Source organism: Artemia sp. Qi Xiang Cuo, chromosome 9 (genome assembly GCF_049724085.1).
Source record: "Artemia sp. Qi Xiang Cuo chromosome 9, ASM4972408v1, whole genome shotgun sequence".
Lineage (NCBI taxonomy): Eukaryota > Metazoa > Arthropoda > Branchiopoda > Anostraca > Artemiidae > Artemia > Artemia sp. Qi Xiang Cuo.
In genome coordinates, this window is record NC_142802.1 from 53,622,007 (window position 1) to 53,644,266 (window position 22,260).

At 39.0% G+C, this 22,260-nt stretch overlaps 1 protein-coding gene across 1 annotated transcript; it reads left to right on the top strand.

Moving 5' to 3' along the window:
- Window positions 1–20: 20 nt before the first annotated feature.
- On the top strand, window positions 21–926 carry LOC148948806 (uncharacterized). Its single transcript, XM_089095022.1, has one exon. The coding sequence runs from the start codon at window positions 21–23 to the stop codon at window positions 924–926; it is 906 nt and encodes a 301-aa protein (XP_088951148.1).
- The last annotated feature ends 21,334 nt before the right edge of the window (window positions 927–22,260 follow it).

Genomic DNA, 22,260 nt, shown 5'->3' on the forward strand with positions numbered 1-22,260 from the left:
AGCACGGTTGAAACCTTTATATGACTTACTACTTCCGCACCGATAAACTGAAAGAACCCACCACACACACCACTTTCCAGCAGTCACTAGAAGATAGTCTTTGTCCTGTGCTTGAGTTACTCCCGTTGACAATAACCCCTGACATCTTAGATGCCCTAGTTGAGAAACTGAGCACAGCACTCATAGCTACAGCTAACGAAATCTTAGGCCATAAACCTAAAACAGAGAAGCCCTGGATCACAGATGAGATCCTAGATCTTTGTGAGCAAAAGCGACAGGTTTGCAAGAAGCAGGACCGAGAAAGTAGGGACATATATAAGCGGATACAGCGGACGGTAAACAAAAAGATTCGGACAGCCCTCAGAGATTACATACGGGAGAAGTGCGAGTCCTGCGAGAAGGATTTCAAATCAGGAAACAACCACAGAATGTACAAAACAGTCAAAGAACTCTCCACGAAGAAGTCCACCATCGCTTCTAGTGTCCTGGACAAGGGCGGTCAGCTCCTCAGTGACAGCAAGGCTATTAAAGACAGATTGAAAAGCCATTTCGAAGAGAAACTGAATCCGCTTCTTACCTGCAACCCTACTGTGCTATCAGGATTCCCCAAGTTAGAACGCAGCCCTAGCCCCCCACCTTCACTTAGTGAAGTAAAAGAGGTCGTTCACAGTTTCAAGAACATTAAAGGCCCAGACCCTGATGGTATCCCTGCCAAGCTGCTTAAAGTTGTGTCTCCTCTGCTAGAGGACCTACTACATAAAGTGGCTGTCACCGTGTGGTCAACAGGCCATTTCCCGAAAACATGGGTGAAGGTGGTCTTTGTACCGCTCCACAAGAAAGGGCCTAAAAACGACTGTGAGGACTACCGGCTCATAAGCCTTACAAGTCACCCAGCTAAAGTCATAACAAGGAACCTTCTAAACTGAATCAGAGCCATAACAGACCATATCATCAGTGACTATCAGGCTAGTTTTTGCCCTGGACGGTCTACCACCGACCATATCTTTGTAGTGAGTCAACTCGCAGAAAGGTACCTTGAATCTGGCAAAGAAATCTTCCAACTATTCATAGATTTTAAGCAGGCCATAGATCTAGTATGGCGAAATGGACTTTGACATATACTAGCCCACTATGGTGTTCCTGAAAATATAGTCAACATAGTCAAAAATAAGTACGATAATTACTGTAGCTGTGTTCAGACCTCAAAAGGCCAAACAGAAGAGTCCTCTGCAACTTCGGGCGTGCTACAAGGTTGCATACTCTCACCGCAACTTTTCAAGCTCTTTTTACATGTCATACTGTCCATGCTTGAGAATAATGTAGGAGTAACCGTTAACGGTACAAACATCCATATCCTAGATTATGCTGACGATCTCGACAAGCTAGCAGAAACTGAGTCCAGTCTACAGGCCCAAGCCTCCGAACTTAAAACAGCCGCAAATAGCTTTGGTATGTTCATAAACCGAAAGAAGACCAAAGCGATGCGCACCACAAAAGACCCAAACCCATCCACTGTTCATGTCGTAGTAAGTGGCGAAGAAGTCAAATTGGCAACCAAGTTCGTGTACCTAGGGAGCCTAATATCATCAGACAACAACTGCTCCGACGACATAAAACGAAGACTTGCCTTAGGAAGTGCAAGCTTCAAGAAGCTACTCCCCCTCTTTAAAAATAAACACCTATCTATGCAACTGAAACTTCGACTTTTCGACTCTCAGATTATACCAGTTGCCATGTACGCCTGTGAAACGTGGACACTGAAGGTCGAAGATGAACGCAGAATATCTGCTTTCGAGAAAAATGCCTCCGACGCATTCCCGGAACCACATACCAAGACGGAGTCTCGAACGAAGACTTTCGGAAGCAGCTGAAGCAGGAAACTACTATTCTCGAAAAAGTACACCTGCAGCAACTTAGGTGGCTGGGCCACATACAGCGAATGGAGAACTCGCGCCTGCCAAAAGTTGCCTTCGAAGGAAGGGTACACGTTGGCCGCGCACCCGAAATACCTAGGAAAAGATGGCGCGACAACTTCCGCAGTTACCTTTTATGCCTTCTGAGACAACGTGACAACCGGGCCTTGTACAGAAAACTGATCCAGGAACATGTGGAGGAGATGGCCCCAACGCGACCCCTGAGGACGTCCGGGATGTAAGTCAAGCTAAGTCTTTACTCTTTACTAATTAGCAATGGCTAATTAGAGTAAAGCAAAGACAGATAGTCTCTGTGAGAGGCAAATCTGGCATAACTCTTTCAGGGGTGACCGAGACTCTTCGGTCGACTCATGACAGACAACGTCCACTGGACTTGTAGGTGATTCCTGAATTATCAACTTGATGAAATTGGTGAAAGACTTGAGAGACATGGCTAATTAGATGTAAGCGAAGACATATAGTCTCTGTGAGAGGCAAAGCTGGCATAAATTTTTCCGAGTCGTAAAAAAATGATTGTTTTCACTTATTGATGATCACGTCTATCATCCATCTTAGGGCACAAATAAGGTAAATAGCAGGTGTGTATCTCCAGCATTTTTCTTATGAGGGGGGGGGAAGGGTCCACATCCGGAGAGTCAAGGGGCATGGGCTATATAATAGAATTTTTCAAATTATTTTCTCCAAATTATTGGGAGAAGGAAACTTCCCCCCCCCCCAAACGACGCCACTGGTAAATAGGTATACAGTAAGGGTTATTCAAATAGTCTATCAGTTCTCTGAGCCATTTGAAGGCAATTGGAGACTTAAAAAATGATTCAAAGATTTATGACCAACCATATCCACAGGACTTACAGGCATGTAGAAGACTTAAATTGTTCATATTATATTACCTTTGCCTACTGGAAAAGCCCACTGCAATTGCAATGGTGGCGACCGAAATATTTTAGTTGATTCATGGCGGACAATTTCCATGATTTGTTGCCAAAGGTGTGGGGACTGAGATGTGTACAAACACTTGGAGTTTTGCCTTGTATTTCTGCAAGCTCTTGGACATAGCGAAAACCTTTTTTGTTTGGGAGCTTTAAGCTAATGGTGAACAGCACGTGAATGGATTTTACAGTCTCTATCGGTGGTGCTGATCTCCATTTTGAGGGGGCCAGTTAATTTCTTCAGAAACTGGCTGATTGTTGAATCTCTTAACTACCTTTTTAGTCTAAATTCCTAGTGTATGCCGATGTTAGCGCACATATTTGATCATTTTAAAACCAAATTTTCCATTCTTAGGCTTCAAAAGCTCTGAATTTTTCTATCTCTCATCCCCTTGATACATTAGGGTTTGAACTCTAGGTCCCCGGTAATGCACACAGACTTAGCGAAATTTTTAAAGCAAATTCTTGAGCTATTACTCATGCTCTTATTTTTCATACCCCCCTCTCCCCCCCACAAACACAGTCTGGAGGACTACGGATTTCCTATTTGTTTTACGTAAATAAAGGATTCCAGACGTGGAGTCAGAATATTCAGATTTTTATTATTATTTAAAGTTGTTTTAAGAGAAGTTTTATTATATATTTTTATTCTCAGACAGTGAGTCTCAGAATTTTTGTTCCCAATATACCCCTGTGTAATGGCCTTTCCCCTATTCCATGAGGAGTTCGAAACCATCCGTCCTATTTGGCTTTCTTTAAGTTGCAGCTTTTTTTTCTAATTTTTCAACTTACTTTCCTTTTTTTACGGCGAATTTCAAGTTTTGGTTCTTATAGATTAGCTTAGCCTTTTGTATTTCTGCAAGTTCCTAGACATAGCGAAAACTTTTTATTTTTATTTTTTGGAGCAACAATCTAAAGGTAAAGAACACGCGAGTGGACTTTACAGTTCCTACCGGCAGTGCCGATCTTTATTCTAGGGGGATTTGGGACAACCTATCCTATTTGGCTAATTTTTAATCGAATTTTTTTCTAATTTCTTAAGAAACTGGCTGACTTTTATTCCTCTAAATTACCTTTTTAGTCTGTATTTCTAGTATATGCCGAAATTATCGCACATTTTTGATTATCTTAAAACCAGATTTTCCAATTTCATGCTCCAAAGCCCTAAATTTTGCCATCCCCTCGCCCCCGTGGTAAATTAGGGTTTGAACTCTAGGTCCCATACTGTAAGGATTCTTGTTTCTGCATTTCATTTTGCAAGTAAATACTAAATAATTTTCGAAAAATATTTTCATGGCCAAAAGTTTACTGGGTTTATTACCAAAGATAATTTTCGATATATTTTGCCTAATTATACCATCAAAAAGACTATCCAGGAGGGGAACTACTCGAGTGGGGTTTTAATTTAGGAAGTTTAACCTATTCAGGAAAGGTTTTATGTGCTTTTTGGGCCCTATTTTCACGCGAAATACTTTTTCTTTACACTATTTTCTATCACATTTGAGGTCTTTAGGGCAGACACGAGCAGCTTTCAAACAAATCTTGTTTGAAAAAAAATTGTTTTCTTTTCAACTTTCAGCTTTCATTTCTTTCTTTTTTTTTCTACGTAACCTTTATATATTATCAAAGGCATAGCAATAGCGCTGCCTAAATAAAGAGCGACGTGGGAACAATGTACTCGTATTATTTATTTATTTTTGTTTGTTTTTTCTGACCAAGACAGTTCGTATATAAGGAGTTGTCTTAAAAACTTCAAAATGAGCTCATTCGATTGGAAGTTGAAAGTACTAGTGCCCTTTTTAAGAGTCAAAGTGATTGGAGGGCAACTAGCTCCTTCTCCCCTCCGACGCTCCTCATTCCCCCAAACACATCCAATCAAAATTTTGAGGAAGCCATTCTGTTCAGCATATCATATAACAATACCCTCAGGGTTGACCCAATCCCCCAGAGGCCAAGGGCAAGGGTTGTAAGTTATGCCCCGGGAGCACATAAGGTTTTTATGGAAGGAGTGGTCGTATAAACTTCGAAAGAGGTTCATTTGATTACAAATTGAAAGTTCTAGTTCCCTTTTAAGAACCATAATTGATTGGAGGGCAACTAGCCCTCCCCCCAACATCCTCATTTCCCCAAATGTATCTGATCGAAAATTTTAGATAGGCATTGTGTTCAAAATAGTCCATAGCTCATATAACAATATCTTAAGCTTGGGACAACCCCCCAGATCCCAGGGGCAAGGGTTGTAATTTATGCCCCTGGGGCATAAAAGGTCTTAATAGAATGAGTGGTCGTATGAACTTCAAGGGGGCTCATTCCCCCAAATGCTTACGATCAAAACTTTGAGATAACTATTTTGTTCAAAATAGTCCGGAGGTCAAACAACTATGGTTCAAGGTTTGATAATTCCCCCAGCCCTCGGGAAAAGGGCTGTAAGTTATGCTAGTTGCCGGTTGTTAACGTATAAGGTTTTTATGGAAAGTGTGGTTGCGTAAACTTTGGAGGGGGCATATTTGATTGGAAATTGAAAGTTCTAGTGCCCTTTTTAAGAGTCAAAAGTGATCGGAGGATGACCAGCCTCTCCCACACCCTTTTACCCAAGTGCATCCTATCAAAATTTTGAGATAGTCATTTTGTTTAAAAAAGTTCGTAAGTCAAACAACTATAGCTCACGGGTTAAAATCCCCCAGCCCTTAGGGCAAGGAGTGTACCTATTCAATTTGCATAGTGTTAGCATACGGGGAGGATTGGCGTATAAACTTTGGAGGTGGCTCATTCAATTAAAAATTGAAATTTCTAGTTCCTTTTTTAGTGCCCATTTTAAGAGTCAAAAGTGACGTGGGGGCAAACCCCCTCCCACGCCAATCAATTCCCCGAACAAATCCAATAAAATTTTGAGACATTCATTTTTCAGCATGGTTGAAAAGTCCAGTAACTATGTCTTTTGGGCCATTCACATCCTTCCCAGCCCTCGGAGTAAGTTATACAATTCCCCTTTGTTTATATATTGTATTAATTTTAAAAACTTTTTCCACAAGACAAGTTTTTCAAAGAAAAGTGAAGAGCTCCATTGAGCCGAGAATGAGCAAAAATAAAGTTAAATATCTTCCAAGCGTAAAACTACCGCAAATCATTATCAATAAATACATGAAACTCAAAACGAAGGCTGATAACCCCCATACCTTCTAAGATCAGAACACAATGTGTGCTTTAGTGAAAAAAAAATGACCTTGGACTGTCACTGTAATCACTATTCCTTAAAGTTTGATAAATTCTTTATTTATGAAAGTAAGAAAAGTGAAAACATTTCAAACTTATCTTGTTTTCAGTAAAGCGCAAATTGTGTTCTGGGCTTAAGAAGGCATTGGGGTTACCAGAATGGTGCTGCCTGTGATATTGCTTATATGCCCTTTTGAAAACCTGCATGCATACAGTTTTTTCCTAAGAGTTTCTTCTTAATACCTTTCCCTAAGAGTTTCCTATACGAGATTGAGACTCCTAAACGTTCCCTAAGAGTTTCATCTTAATACCTTTAGAGTCATTAGTTATATTAACTATAGTGGTAGTATTGTTAATGGGCAGCCTCAACCTTATGAGGTGGGTGGAGCCCACCCCAGGGACTTTCAGTATCTAGGCAAGTCCTAGCTCTAATTATATCCCAGGCTTAGGGTCGGTTGGGCCTGCAACCCTCCACCCGAAAATTTTACCGCAACAAAAAACGATGATACTGCCTCGGATGACCTATCCTCCCCCTTTACTTTCCACGACCCCAGCATGTCCCTGGACCGATTTCAGACCATCCAATGAACCTTATTGACGAGGGTGGAATACGACTCGCCACCTGGAACGTACTCACACTCAACTTTCCTGGAGCTAAATCAATGCTTGCCTGTGAGCTAAAACGCTTCAATATAGCTGTGGCTGGCCTTACGGAAACCCGCCTTGTCGGAAGAGAGTCCGAGGATATTGGTGAAGGATATCACCTGATCTGGTCTGGTGACCCAAAAAGCAAGACAAATGGTGTAGGCCTCGCGCAGAACGCTAGAGCCAAGAGATGCCTTCTCTCCTATAAACAAATTTCAGATAGAATACTGATGGCTCAGTTCCAGCACAAGCATGGAAAGTGGACAATTATTGTATGCTATGCTCCCACCAATCCTAGTCCTGCGGAAGTGAGGGATCAGTTCTATGCGGAGCTCTCAGCGACCCTGTCTAGAGTCCCACCCCACGACATCGTCACTCTTCTGGGAAACCTTAACGCGACGGTAAATGAAAGGGAGGGCGTGTGGAGAAGTGTTCTCGGCCCTGTGACCCCAGATTCACTGAATGACAACGGACAAAGACTCCTCCAGCTCTGCAATATGCATAATCTGGTTATTTCAAACACGCTCTTTCAGAGACGAGATATACACAAATACACTTGGCATAGTAGCGACGGCCAGACAAAGAAGATGATCGATTATGTTATGATCTCGGGTCGCTGGCGCTCGTCGATAACAAATTTCCAGACTTATAGGTCGGCCGAGCTTGGAAACACAGACCATAGGATGGTAGTCGCCACACTCAGGCTACGCCTGAGAGCGCAACGACAAGAAAGACGGCCCCCCAATCTCGATCTGAGTAGTCTGGCTATATCTGAGATGCAACAGAAGTATGCTCTTGATATCTCTAACCGGCTAGCTGCCTCCAAGATCTGGACGACCCTGAAGTAGCATGTAAGTCTTTCAAGGAAAATATACTCTATTCTGATGGCAGTACCATTGCCCGCAGTAGACGCAACAATAAACCCTGGGTATCCCAGAGAACTTTGTCTGTAATCGAGTTGTACTGGAAGGCCCGTTTAGCAAAGAATATGCCAGAGTACAGACGACTCAATGGCCTGCGCAATAGACTACTGCACAGTGATAGTAAGATCTTTGTCGACAAGAAAGCCAGCGATCTTGAAGATGCCGCGAGAAAAGGAGACACCTGATCCCTCTACAAACACCTCCACGAGCTGACGGAAGGGAAGACTTCCACCGTGAGCCGTGTTTTTTCTGCTGACGGAAGCATGCCGGATGACGATGCAGGCCAACTCTCTGCCTGGAGCAGTCACTTCTCAACGCTTCTGAATGCCGAGGCAGTTGCTCATCCCGACCCTGATCTGATTCAAGCAGCAATGACCACACCCAAGGCTACTTCCTACCTCGTATCGCAACCGTTTACCACCTTTGAGATCCAAAATGCTGTAAAACGGTTGAATAATAATCGAGCCCCTGGCGTCTGTGGTATTTCTGCAGAACTCCTCAAGTACGGGGGTGCAGCGATGATTCTGTGGCTCCAGATAATCTTCTCAGCTGTATGGACGACGGAAAGCATACCGAATGACTGGCGTGCTAGCATCATATTGCCGCTCTGGAAACGTAAGGGCAGCCGTCAAATCTACACCAGCTATCTTGGGATCACGCTTCTCTCCGTTCCAGGTAAACTCTTCGCAATGTCACTCCTAGACAGGTGTTCCACCTTTTTGCGTAGAAAGAGAAGAGTCCAGCAAGCCGGATTCATGCCCGGCAGGTCGACGACGGAGCAAATGTTTACTATGTGCCAGTTGATCGAGAAGACGCGGGAGTTCCACCAAAAAGCGTACATCGCATTCGTGGACTTTAAGGCTGCCTTCGATTCTGTTGATCACCGTTCACTTTGGCTGATACTAAGAACTACGGGTCTACCCAAGAAATATTGCTCACTTTTTGAAAAGCTGCATGAGGATACGGAAAGCTGCATGCAAGTCAATGGAAGACGCAGTCCCACATTCTCTGTGGAGACTGACATCCGGCTAGGTTGCACTGCCACTCTAGAGCTTTTGAACTGCGTCATAGACCAAGTTATGGCCAGCACGATGAATCGCCTTCAATTCGTCTTCAGTTCGGAGACCGGGTACTCTTCTGATGCTGACTTCGCCGACAACATAGTGCGAGTTGCGAGCACCGTCGATAAGATGACTAAAGCTCTCCTGGTGCTCTCAGAAGAAGCCTCAAAAGTTGGACTGAAGATCAACTGGCAGAAAACCAAAGTTATGCTCTTTGAGCCCCCCACGTCCCATTCTAATGTAAAGGAAGTCAACATCGAAAGCAACCAAGTAGATGTGGTTGAAGACTTCACTTACCTGGGATCTAATCTGTTGAATGATGGCTTGATCACAAAGGATCTTACATCTCAAATTTCCAAACCCTCAGCACTTGTTGGTAGGCTTAGTACCATCTGGCGAAAGCCAAACATAAGGCGCTTTTCAAAAATGCGCATCTACAATGCGTCAATCAGCACTGTCCTGCTGTATGGAGCGGAGACGTGGCCAACTGCAAAATCTATCCTCAGCGCCGTCGATGTCGCTCAGACGAAACATCTCCGAAGAATCGAAAGACTTCACTGGAATGACTTCGTTAGCAGCCAGACTTTCCTGTCACGTACGGCTCAAACTCCTTTCTCGACGCAGCTCGCCCAGCGTACTGTTCGGTGGTACGGCCACCTCCTTCGCAGTCCATGCGAAGCCCCAGTACGGGTCGCATTCGACTTCGACACCACCCCACACGGATGGAAGCGACCGGGAGGACGCCCACCCACTAGGTGGAAAGACAAAGCCAATGAATTCCTCACCCAAGCCCATATCCCGGTGGAAGAAGCTGCGATCCTGGCAAGTGATAGGTCAACCTGGAGGCGCCTAGTCTCATCGTTCTCGACGCCGAACCCTTGGCAGGAGCCTTAAGTCAAGTAAGTCAAGTAGTATTGAAAGTATGCATATAGGGCCTTCTGGCTAGTTCAAAATCCCCCAAATCTTACCCTTAAAGGTCTAAATTAATAATATAGGTTGACCTAATATAAGTTGACGGTGTGGGGAGATTGACATACCCAAATACACAATTACTAGACCTTTCAATAATGCTGAACCAAATAGCTCTCTTAAAATTTTGATTGGATGTGTTTTGGGGAATGATAGGATTGTGGGGGGAGGCTGGTTGTCCTCCTTTCACTTTTGACTCTTAAAAAGGGCACTAGATCTTCCGACGTCCAATCGAAAGAGCTCCCTCCGATCCGAAATTAATAAGAGCATCCGTGCCATAAAAACCTTATATGCCCATGGCATAACTTAAACCCTTGCACCTGGGCTCTGGAGGGTTGTGTACACCTTGAAGCCATTGTTATATGCTCTTTGGACTATTGTGAACAAAATGGCTATCTCATAATTTGGATTAGATGCGTTTGGGGAAAACAGGCTGCTAGAGAGGGGAGGGGCTAGTTGCCCTACATAAATTTTGGCTCTTAAAAGAGAACTACAACTATACATTTCTAATCAAATGAGTTTCCTATAAAGTTCCAAAAACCACACCTTCCATGAAAAATTTATAGGCCCACGGGGCATAACTTACAACCCTGACCCCCAGACTCTTGGGGGTTGTGTCAACCCCAAAGGCCTTGCTATGGGATCTTTGGACTGCTTTTGAACAACTGACCATCTCAAAATTTTCAGTAATATAGCACATCAAATATATAAATTTCTTAATATATTAGCTTAATAGCTATAATATATAATTATCAGTTAGTTATTAGTATTATTTTAGAACAAACTTATCTTATCTTGTGTTTTTTTTAAACAAAAATATCTGTTTTGCGCTCAATTTCCCATTGAAGACTCAATAGCCATTCTAATCCGTTCATCCTACAACATTAAACGATAAAATACGTTTAATATGTTTTAACTTTTTTAACTTTAATTAATAAAGAATTATTAAAACTTTAAGGAATATATATCAGTACATGCATACTAAACTGACAATCTACAGCCATTTTTTTTTTTTTTTTTTTTTTTTTTTATTAAAATACAAATTATTTTCTGGTCTTGACAAGGTATGGGGACTTTCAAAGACATAATATTCAAACCTTTCGACTATGCTGAACATAATTGCTATCGCAAAATTTTGATTGGATGTGTTTGGGGGAATGATGGGCGTGGGGGGACTTGTTGCCCTTCAATCACTTTAGACCAATAAAAAGGGCACTAGCTCTTTCGATTGTCAATCGAATGAGTCTTTTTCGAAGTTTCTTCGACAACAAATGGTCATCTAAAGGTTTCTATCAGATACATTTTGGGGAAATACGAGATATGAAGGGGGGAGTATCCACCCTCCCGTCAGTCTGAATCTCAAAAAGGGCACTAAAACTTCTCATTAGAAATCCAATAAACTCCCTCCGAAGTTTATACGGTCACCCTTTCTATAAAAACTTATATTTCCCCAGGGCATAACTTACAACCCTTGCCTTGAGGGCCGTAGGGGGTTGCCATCCTCAAATACATAGTTTCCGGACCTTTCAACTACGTTGAACAATGTGGTTATCTCAAATCTTGATTGGATGTGTTTGAGGAAATGGTGGGCGTGGGAGGGGGGTTAGCTGCCCTCCAAGCACTTTTGACTATTAAAAAGGGCACTAGTCCTTTCAATTTACAATCGAATTAGCCACTTTCTAAGTTTCTACGAAAACTCTTTCGATACGAAGTGCCCTGGTCTAAAACCAAAAAAAAAATAATAATAAATAATATATTGTACCCATATCGCTCTTTACTTAGGCAGCGCTATTGCGCTACCTATAATTTGCTATTGAGAAAGATCGGCATATTTGACCGTCAGTGTCCAAAAAGACGAAGGGCATGCAGTTGAACCTTTCACAGAAAAATGAGGGCAGGGTTGAACCAAATCAAAACACGTTATGTACATATGGATTGTCAAAAGGGCGTAACTCAGAATTGGCTAAGTGTATCAGTTTGCAACTTCCAGGAGATGGTAAAGGGAATTATCAGTTGACCAAAAAGACAATATTTTCGCGATACCACTACTATTACTGATACTTCTGCTACTACTGCAACTACTAAAACTACCACTGCTACTATTACTACTTCCGTAGCGATTAGCCTACTACCAAGGCTAAGGGTATTCAAGTGAAAATTTGAGGAAATGTTGAGGCAAAAGTTGAACTAAATCAAAACCTACTATGTGCATACAGATTGTTAAAAGGGTGTATCAGCAATATCTTTGGAACGGCTTACCGCATTGAGCTGAAACTTCCAAGGCAAAAACATGGTGATGTACAACTGGCCAAAAGGCAACATGTGGATACTACTACTGCTACTATTGCTCCTACTACTACCACTTCTACTATGATACTAGTACAATTAAGATTAAGGATATGATGGTGAAAATTTGAGAGAATAGAGAATAGAGGGGAAATTTGAATTAAATCAAAAGAATTTCTGTGTAACCAGATTGTCGAAAGGGCATATCTCCGGTATGGATTAGAATATTAGGCTATAACTTTCAAGGAATGCTCAAAGAGGAAGATTAATTGACCAAAAGGCAATATTTGCACGCCATTACTACCACTACTACTACTACTACCAGTCTACCATTACTACCATTACAACCACCCCTTCTGTAGGGATTATTACCCAAGTTGACGATATTGAGATGAAAATTGGGAGGATATGTTGAGGAAAAATTTTAAATAAATAAGAAAATTGTATGTGCATACACGTTGTCAAAAGGGCGTATCAGCAATATCTATGAAAATTAAAATTGATTGTATAGGAAGCTGAAGGCTCTAGTGCCCTCTCAAATGTGATTGTAGGGCACCCAACCCCCCTATCACGCCCATCTATTGCCCAAACACATCCAATCAAAATTTGGAGATAGCCATTTTGTTCAGCATAGTTGAAAAGTCGCGTAATTATGTCTTTTGTGACGTCCCCCCCCCCCGATCCCTTATAATCTCTTATAACATTGCCCTTACCCTTGCTTCATAGCCTATAGGCCATTATCATTATCGGTTCTGGTGTTTTTTATTGTTTTTTTTTTTTTATTATGAGAAATAGGAAAATTAAGCTCGAAATAAGGATTGTTTTCGCTAAAGTAAAGAATACAATACTTGGAAAAAATAATATTTTTTCAGATGCACATTCAGCCGCGCGATACACATATGCTATATCATAAGTTATTTTCCTGTTTCCTATGCATTTTTGGCAAAGAGATATGGAGGACTTGGATATGAAGTAAATGAGGGAGTACCACTTTCCTCTTGGCATTTTTGAGTAATTTAGTACAAAATGCTTGCGGTCAGAAAATTATTGGCCAATTTAACTTTCAACTTTAAGTTAAACTAGGTTAAATTTCAATTTGTTTCATTCTAATTAACCATGTTATCTAGTATCTTATGTTGAAATTAGAAGGGCTTAAAAATACCTAATAATCTGTTGGTTCTTCTTGATCTTAATCGCGATTTTGATTTTATGAAAAAAGCTGAGAACTATAATTTTAAATTGTTTTTATTTTGAAAGGAGGATGAAATTTGTAATGTTTTAACACCAAGCAATTTGCTTATAGTGACCATTCAAAAACAATATAGCGCTACTTGGACTAACGAGGAATTAATTTAGAATTTAATCTGTAGTCTATTTGACGACTGTGATAATACAGTGAAAAAAAGAATGCTTAAATACTTCTTGGGGTAAAAGCGTCCCAAAAAATAAACTTCAAAAAATACTAGAAGATTTTATTCACTTACTCTTTGCTTACAGGCCATCTAAAAACGAAATATTCATTCAGAAATTTTCTTTTTGTACAGATTCAGATCTTATTTTTTTTTTTTTTTTTTTAATTTGGGCCCTTATTGGACTGTCAATATTATTGCTCATTCGATTATGGCCTTTGTGTAAAATCGTAAATCACTCAGTCGTTATATTCAAGAATTTTATTTTAGTGTTTCTTTTTTCTTTTTTATTGTTCATTTCTACAGAAATGAATCAAAAACCAACAGAAATAAAACAAAAAAAAAGTTTTTTTTTAGCAAAAGTAAGTAGCGAAGCTATGTCTTGAGCAGAGCAAATACATACTACCAGAAATTATAATGAACAATGAACTAAAAGTTAGAAGAAAAAGATTTTATACTTAATAAAAAAAATGAAACCAATAACGAACTTATAATGTACCAAAAATACAACTGATATTCAGCTCTATCTCCAAACGAGCAGAAATTATTAGGTATATGAACTGGAAAGTCTTCCCCCTTGTACCCCCCACCTAAAAAAACGAAAGATGTTAAAGACAGATCTTAAACTTAAAAGGAACAGATATGTAACTTAATAAAAAAAAACGAAACCATAATTCCCTTATAATATACCAAAAATAAAACTGATATTAAGCTCAAAATGAAAACGAACAGAAATTACTAGATATATGAAGTGGGAAGTCGCCCCCCTTGCATCCCCAATTACAGCATATTCGCGCTTTGCTGAAAGCAATATGTATTTTAAGTGATTTCGTTTTTATCATTATATCAAAATAGAGTTGGTGCAATTTCTCGGGAACACCTTGGGAAGTCAAATTAAAACTTTAAGGGAGTGTTGGAGGGCCAAGTACAATTTTATTTTTTTACTTGAGGGATGGTAGAGGGGAAGAACTAAATATTTTCTGTCTTCTATTCACCAAAAAGGTTTGTAAATCAGCAGTGATGTAAATTAAAAGACACCATATACCCAGGTTATAAACGTAACATATTTGCAATATTTTAGGAACAACTTTGGGGATTGAGTTGGAACTTCCAGGGGCCATTGAGCAGCTTTGTGGATCCCAAATTCAGATTGGAAGATGGGGCTGACTGTAATCGATAGACACCATGTGTGTACAGCTTATAAAAATGGTATATCTGCAATAACTCAGGAATGACTTTAGGATGGAGTTGGAACTTTCAGGTGTTTTTCCTCCTGACGTACATGATATCGGGTATTATTTCTGACAATAGTCTGTTCTTGAGGAGGTGGGGGTCCAAATTAGCTTTAACAGTTAAAACTAACGTTCGGCCGAAACACTGCTATGGACAACAACTTAATACCCTTCATAAATATAGGTAGGTGAACGAAAAAAGAGTCTCCAACACCATCCTTGAGGGCAGACACTGCATTCCAAAACTGACATTTTTTTTTATATCCCCTATGTTTTTTTGTTTTTTTTAAGAAAGGTAGTCACCTGCGCTCTCTGTTTGAGGCTTCGTCTTCCAGCGAACCATTGAAACAGTCCCTGAATATACGCGGGAAAGAGGGATCATAGAAGGAACTGATCCAGATTTGGAGATAGCCAGATAAGCATTCTAAGCAAGGGTTCTTCACTGTTTACTTTTCGATTTATTTCAGAGCACAGCTCATAATAAAAGGCAAGGCAATATTTCTTTGTCGCAGCTAGTAGTCTGTCTTGAAGTTTCTGACTCTCAATATGATGCAGCAAAATGCATGGAAAATATATAATTTTGGCTATATTTGCACATTAAGGGGTGTTGTGGGTAAAACATAGTGGAAGAGCATTGAAAATGCGTTAATTACAATTTTTCTGCATATTATGAAGTAAGAATTTATTTAGTAGAAGTAAGCATATTATGAAGTAATAATTTATTCTTCTCAGTTTCTCCCAGCTCTATGCTTATACCCAAAATTTTGCTATCTGTTGGTTTTGAAAATAACTTCCGGTCTGCCCCCCACCCCAATAATGTTTGGAAGTGGATCATAGTGGTGTTGGATCATAAAAATATACAGGGTGGCACAAAATGTACCTTCAAGTTATACGGGGGGTGGGGGCAAATTTGCCGTTTTAGTTTTTCATTGAATATAAAAATAAGGATTTTTCAATAAAAGTGTTTCTCAAAAAGATTTTCTTTCAAAATCTAAGGGGGCAAAAAATCGAGGATGGGGGGCCTATTCTCCGATTTACGTCATTCCTTTTCATGGGGAGACTGATTGCTAATGAGCAACTTTATTTCCTAAAAGTTAAATTTAAGAATGGTAGTACTTTTAACAAAAAGTATTGAAAATATATTGCTTCGCTACAAGTATTCAAAAATTAATACTTTGATGAAAAAGTACTAAAAGTAGTACTTTGGTACTACCTGTGATAACCCTGATTGATAGCAATACATTTTACCTTCTGTAAATCGCCCTTTCAAAATGGGTAGTGACCTCTTTTATAATTTAGAAGGTCATCGCCTCTTGAAATACAGTTATTCAGTTCAACAAAAATAAACAAACCAGAAATGTCACTTCCATATACATATATCTGCTTGTTACCTATGATTTAAGAGTTTATAACACGCTCTAAATTTTGCGGTCATTTAATACATCAAAAATAAGCTAACAGATATGTCACTACGCACATTTATATGCATGTTAGTTTTTGTTTAGGTCGTTATAAAATGCTCTAAATTTTCTGGACAGCTGTAACAGACTCAGAAATACGGCCACAAACTTAATTTTACGGTAAGCTGTTTTTACCAGTTATAGCACGGAAATGAAACGTACGTCAAAATTTGTGCCACTGTAGAAAATTCAAATTACCCTGAAAAGTAATGTAAATGTAATTTGAAATTAACTTAAAAAAGGCAAAGCTTTTTTTCCAGAAGTAAAGAGCGAAGTTGAATCTTAAAACGAACCAAAGTTATTACTTCGTCGATTTGTAAGATATATCTATAAAACTAGCTCAAATAAAGGGACTCGTTGTATTCATGGGTACCGGCAAGGGGGGGCAGGGGGCATGGCCCCCATGGAAATTTGGGACAGTAAAGGAACTACAAGGAAACCAGAATAGAAAAAATAGAGCAGAATAGGGAAAAGCCATAGAAAAATGTGTGTTGCCCCATTTTTGGCTGCCTACCAATAGATGGTGACCCTTTTAAATCAAAGAATCAGCTTTTTATGGTTAACAAGGGGCAATTTCGGCAAAAATATACCGTCAACTTTTGCTTGGATTGCAAGAGTACCCATCAGCTGATATATGAAGCCACTATAATCAAAAATGTTTCCCCAGAACGGAATGCTGGGAATTTCTGTATTTTTCCCCTGAGCGGATGCGTTTTTGTGGTTTATTATCATTTATTTTTTTCCCAGGAGTGATTGTATTCATCTAGTTGTACCTTGAAAAAGATTTAATTTTATACAGTTCTGAAGTATAAAGGTGTCAAATATATTCGTTTTTGGTATTCAAATTTAAATTAAAAATATTGATTGAAATTTTTATTTGATTTTCTTAATCTTAGTTTTGACTTTTTGCTTTTAACAAACTACTTTGATAGTTTGTTACTTTTTATAAACATTGAGTCTAAAAGTATTACATATTTTGGTGTTAGATACCAAGTTCATAACTGTCAATATTGTTAAAAAAAATATCGATCCAATGCTTCATCATTGCTCAACAGAACTGAATGCTGGGAGTTTATATTTTAGTTTTTGTAAGTAGGCTATTGTTTTATATATTTTTTGTAATTGCTTACTTTTTTCATTTTTGTATACTTTTACTTTAATTCACATATTTTTTTTCATTGTCTTTAGAAAAATGTTTGTCTCTAAGCTTCATTACATAAAAAAACGTTTTTTCAACTGAAAGTAAGGAGCAACGTTAAAACTTAAGACCAACAGAAACTATTACGTATATGAGGGGGATTGCTCCCTCCTCAAGACCTCGCTCTTCATGCTAGAGTTTTTTGGGACTTTAAAAAGTTACTTATTCTCTGATTAAACGACCCTTGTGTTCTAGGAGTTGTTTTTAAAGAATCGGGACAAAATTTAAACTTTAGCGTAAAGAGCGAGGTGTTGAGGAGAGGGTAACCCCACTCATATAAGTAATAATTTCTTGTCATTTTATGTTTTAATGTTGCTTCTTGCTTTCAGTTGAAAAAGTTTGTTTTTTTGTTTAATTTCTGATCGTTCTTTAAATAACGCCAAGATATCTGGTTCCACCTCCATGGAAAAATCCCTCTTCCCACAGAGATATCCACTGGAATATTCAATCCTGGCAAAAATTTACCCCGGATAATACCCCATAGCACCTACCCTTAACATCTCCACGCGTAAAATTTAATCGGCAAAGAGAAAGCAAGACAAATAAATTTGGAATTCTGGCAAATTCTCCCAGTGTAAAATTTCCCCTGAAAAGTTCACCCCATGAAAACTTCCCTCTCCATGGAAAATTCTCCCCATGCAAAATCCTCTAAGCAGAAAATTCGTCCTCCCATCCCCACTCGAAAAATGTATGCATACCTCCCAATAACAAATACTATACGTAAACAATGGGCAAATTTTATAACTTAAAAACCTTTCCCCAGGGGCTGCAGGGGGTCATTTTATCTCCAAGGATAAAGTTATTAGACCTTTCAACTATGCTGAACAAAATGGCCATCTCAAAATTTTGATTGGACAATTTTGGAAAGAAAGTGGCGTGGGAGGGGGCCAACTTTCCCTCCGAGCTTTTGGTCACTTAAAAAGAGCACGGGAACTTTTCATTTCCGTTAGAAGGAGCCTTCTCGTGACGTTCTAGGCCCGGTGGGTCGAGATTTCGAAATTTATAGTGATTTCGAAAAAAGCCTGAAACCCCTCGAAAATGGCGTCAGATCCAAATTAAAAATACCATTGGAATCACCATGGCGGAAAACCGTATACAGAGAAATACAGTCCACCTCCTTGAACAACAAAGAAAATGGCTTTTCCTTGTTGTAGCAGTGATCTGTTTCCCGTTTTTTTTTTTTTTTTTTCCTTTTTCTAGCAGGGCTAGGTTGAAACCAGAACATTAATAGAGATATGTATAATAGCTCATTTGAAAGGAAATTAAATTTTCTAGTATCCTTTTTAAGTGACCAATAACATTGGAGGGCAAATATTCCCCCCTCCCCGAAGGCTCCCTCCCCCCAAATTCATCTAATCACAATTTTGAGATAGCCATTTTGTTCAACATAGTTCAAAGGTCAAATATTTATGGTTTTGGTGATGATATGACCCTCCATATTCCATAGGGAAAGGGCCGCACACTGTATTGGTATCGGAAGTATTTATATCACGCGTATTGGTATGAGCGTATTGTTATTGGGCGTATTGGTATCGCAGGTATCTAGACAGATTTTTAATGGCTCATATAAAAGATATTGCTCACATCTGCGTCCAGTAGCGTAATTTCGTCAAAATCCTGGGGGGGCAAAGTTGGAGCCAATTTTCCCAAATAAAGTGAAAACAATAGTGAAAACTGAAAAATGAGCCATATCAAACAGTTCGTGGTAACGAACTGTAAGTAAGGAGCGACCCAGCTAAATAGTAACCGAAACTTTAAAGAACCAAATTTTGATACCAATAGATACTTCAAAAGAATCAGATTTTTATACTGATTTCAAATATGTAAGATTCATCAAGTTTAGTCTTATCTATCAAAACTTACGCGCCTAAGAAAATTTTACTTGTTTTCAAAAAAAGAGGAGAAAACCCCAAAAAATCTTAGAGCTCTAATGAAAATCACACGATCAGATTTAGCATCTTAGAGAACCATACTGTAGAGGTTTCAAGCTCCTATCTGCAAAAATGTGGAATTTTATATTTTTTACCAGAAGAAAGATCACGGATGCGTGTTTATTTGTTTTTTTTTTGTTTTTTTCCCCAGGGGTGATCCAATCGATCCAGTAGTCTTAGAATATCGTAAGAGGGCTCATTCGAACGAAAATTATAAGTTCTAGTGCCCTTTTTAAGTGACCAAAAAAATTGGAGAGCAAATTGGCCCCCTCCCACGCTCATTTTTTTCCTGAAGTCACCCAATCAAAATTTTGAGATAGCCATTTTTTTCAGCATAGTCGACAATCTAATTCATATGTCTTCGAGGATGACTTAATCCCCCACAGTTCCCAGGGGAAGGGCTACAAGTTATAAACTTAGCCCATTGTTTATGTATAGTATTGGTTATTGGGATTTATACAGGAGTTTTCAGGACGATTTTCTTTCTAGTGGGGGGTCGGGGTCGGTGTAGGGGTTACGGGGGAGGATCTTTCCACGGAGAATATTTCCTTGGGGAAAGGAACATTTCCTTGTATTATTTAAAAGTATTATTTAAAAAACGATCAGAAATTAAATAAAAAAACAATTTTTTTTCAACTGAAAATAAGGAGCAACATTAAAACTTAAAACGTACAGAAATTATTACGTATATGATAGGGTTCGCTCCCTAGTCAATACCTTGCTCCTTACGATAAATTTTTTTTAGTACTTTCAAATTAACTATCTATTCTAATTAACTGGCTTGTGTAATTCAGGGGTTTGTGTTTCGAACAAAATTCGAACTTTACCGTGAAGAGCAAAGTATAGACTAGGGGGCAAACCGCCTAATATACGTAATAAAAATAAACGAATATGGAAGTCCGTTACGTAAGTTAATTCGTAAGTTACGTTAGAACAAAATTTCGAAAAAACCCATTCAGCCAAAAACAGGAAAATTAACGTACGAATTTCGTTTTAATTGTTCATATATGGTGAACCAAAATCAAAGCTTCATTAATTCAAAAACGTTCAGAAATTAACTAAAAAAAAAAAGTTCTTTAACTGAAAGTAAGGAGCGACATTAAAACTTAAAAAGAACAGAAATTATTCCGTATATGAAAGGGGCTGTCCCCTCCTCAACGCCTCGCTCTTTACGCTAAAGTTTGACTCTGTCTCACAACTTTATTTTTTTAAACAATAAGAAACTTTAGCGTAAAGAGCGAGACTTTGAGGAGGGGACAGCCCCTTTCGTATACGGAATAATTTCTGTTCGTTTTAAGTTTTAATGTCGCTCCTTACTTTCAGTTAAAAATCTTGTTTTTTTAATTCAATTTCAAATTGACAGAAACTAAATTTCAGCTGGGGGCAAAATGAGGTCGGGGGACTTGGGTCTGGAGGGGGTAGTTGCCTCCCCCTGCTGCATATCAAATTACGCCCCTTTCTACGACCTTCCTATAAATTCCACTATCAGCTATTAACTATAAAAAAAACACAAAAAATTGGTAGCATTAGTTTATGCCCTCTTGAAAGAAAAATTGCTGGTCGTTATGTATTATACCAAACCCACTCAAGAAGTGCAGTTAGTTTAATCATAATGAAAAATGCCAAAACATGATGAAAATATAATACTTTAGTTTATATAATAATATAATTTGGGCTAATAAATTGCGTATTAAGGGGAGGGGGGAATAAATCTTAGAAAGGGGTTAAAACCTAACTCAACCTAACCTTACCCCCACCCTCCTAATTTAGAAATATATAGTATAAATTATACAAGTCCAATGCATTCTGTCACCCGTCATTTATCCTTGTGGCTATGAAACCGGTTTTCTCATATCGAACATTCAGCAAACTTCTCGACTGTTTGGTATCATGGTTGCAGTGGTAGCTGCAACCTAGTAAAGAGTGAACCACAGCCCATAGTTTCTATAAGTTAAAAAACACGTTTTGAAAAAAATTGCCATCTGACACTGATTAATGAATGGTAACTATTATTTCAGTTCGTCTTAAAACTAAACTTTTACTGCAAAAAGAAATTTATGGTGATTTGAAAAAAAAAACCGAAACCCCTCCAAAATGGCGTCGGATCAAAATGAAAAGTGTACCGCTAAAATCAGCATGGTTGAAAACCTAAGATAAGGAAATTACAGTCCCCCTCCTTGAACAACAAGGAAAATCACTTTTTTGCATCGGTAGCACTGATCTGTCTCCCTTTTTTTCTGTTTGTTATTTTTCCAGGCCAAGCGAGTCACCAGACCATCATAGAGAGATGCTTCATAGCTCGTTCAAAATCTATTTCTTATATCTATGTGCATTTTATCAACTCCGCCATCTGCAAGTGCCACATGGCACTAAAATAGCACTTTCTGCCATTTATTAAGTGGTGGCGCTAGCAGGCTACCAGGACATCGTAGACAGGTTTTTTATAGCTCATATAAAAGGTATTGCTCATATGTAAGTTCTTTCTATAAATTCCACCATTTACAATTTCCAAATGGTACTAAAAACGGCACTTTTTGTGCCATGTTTCAAGTGGAAAAACTGAGGTTTTTGGGTTGGCAGAACTTATAAGAGTTTTGTTTAATGGCTCATTTGAAATCTATTGCTTATATCAAAGTGTTTTTTTTTTTATCAATTCTACCATTAGTAAGTGCGATATAGCACTGAAAACAACACTTTTGGTGCCACTTTGTTAGTGGGAAAGCTGTGAAGTACAAAACAGGTACTATTGTGATAGTTGTGTTCCAGAACGCTCAACTGGAGGTTTACAAAAGCCCTTCCCACACTCTCCCCCTCCCAGCCCCCGTAGTAAGTTTCAAAAATCGTCTGTTCACCAGTAAGCTACTGAAACATTAGCAGGCTGCCATACCATCGTAGATAGATCTTTAATGGCTCAATTATAAGCTATTGCTTATATTTACTTAGGTTTTTACAAATTCTACCCTCTATTAGATTTCAAATATTTCATTATGAACTAGTTTTTTGGGAGAATTCACAATGAACTCTTTTTCATGGTTGAAGCATTAGCTGCAACCTAGTAAAGAGCAAACCA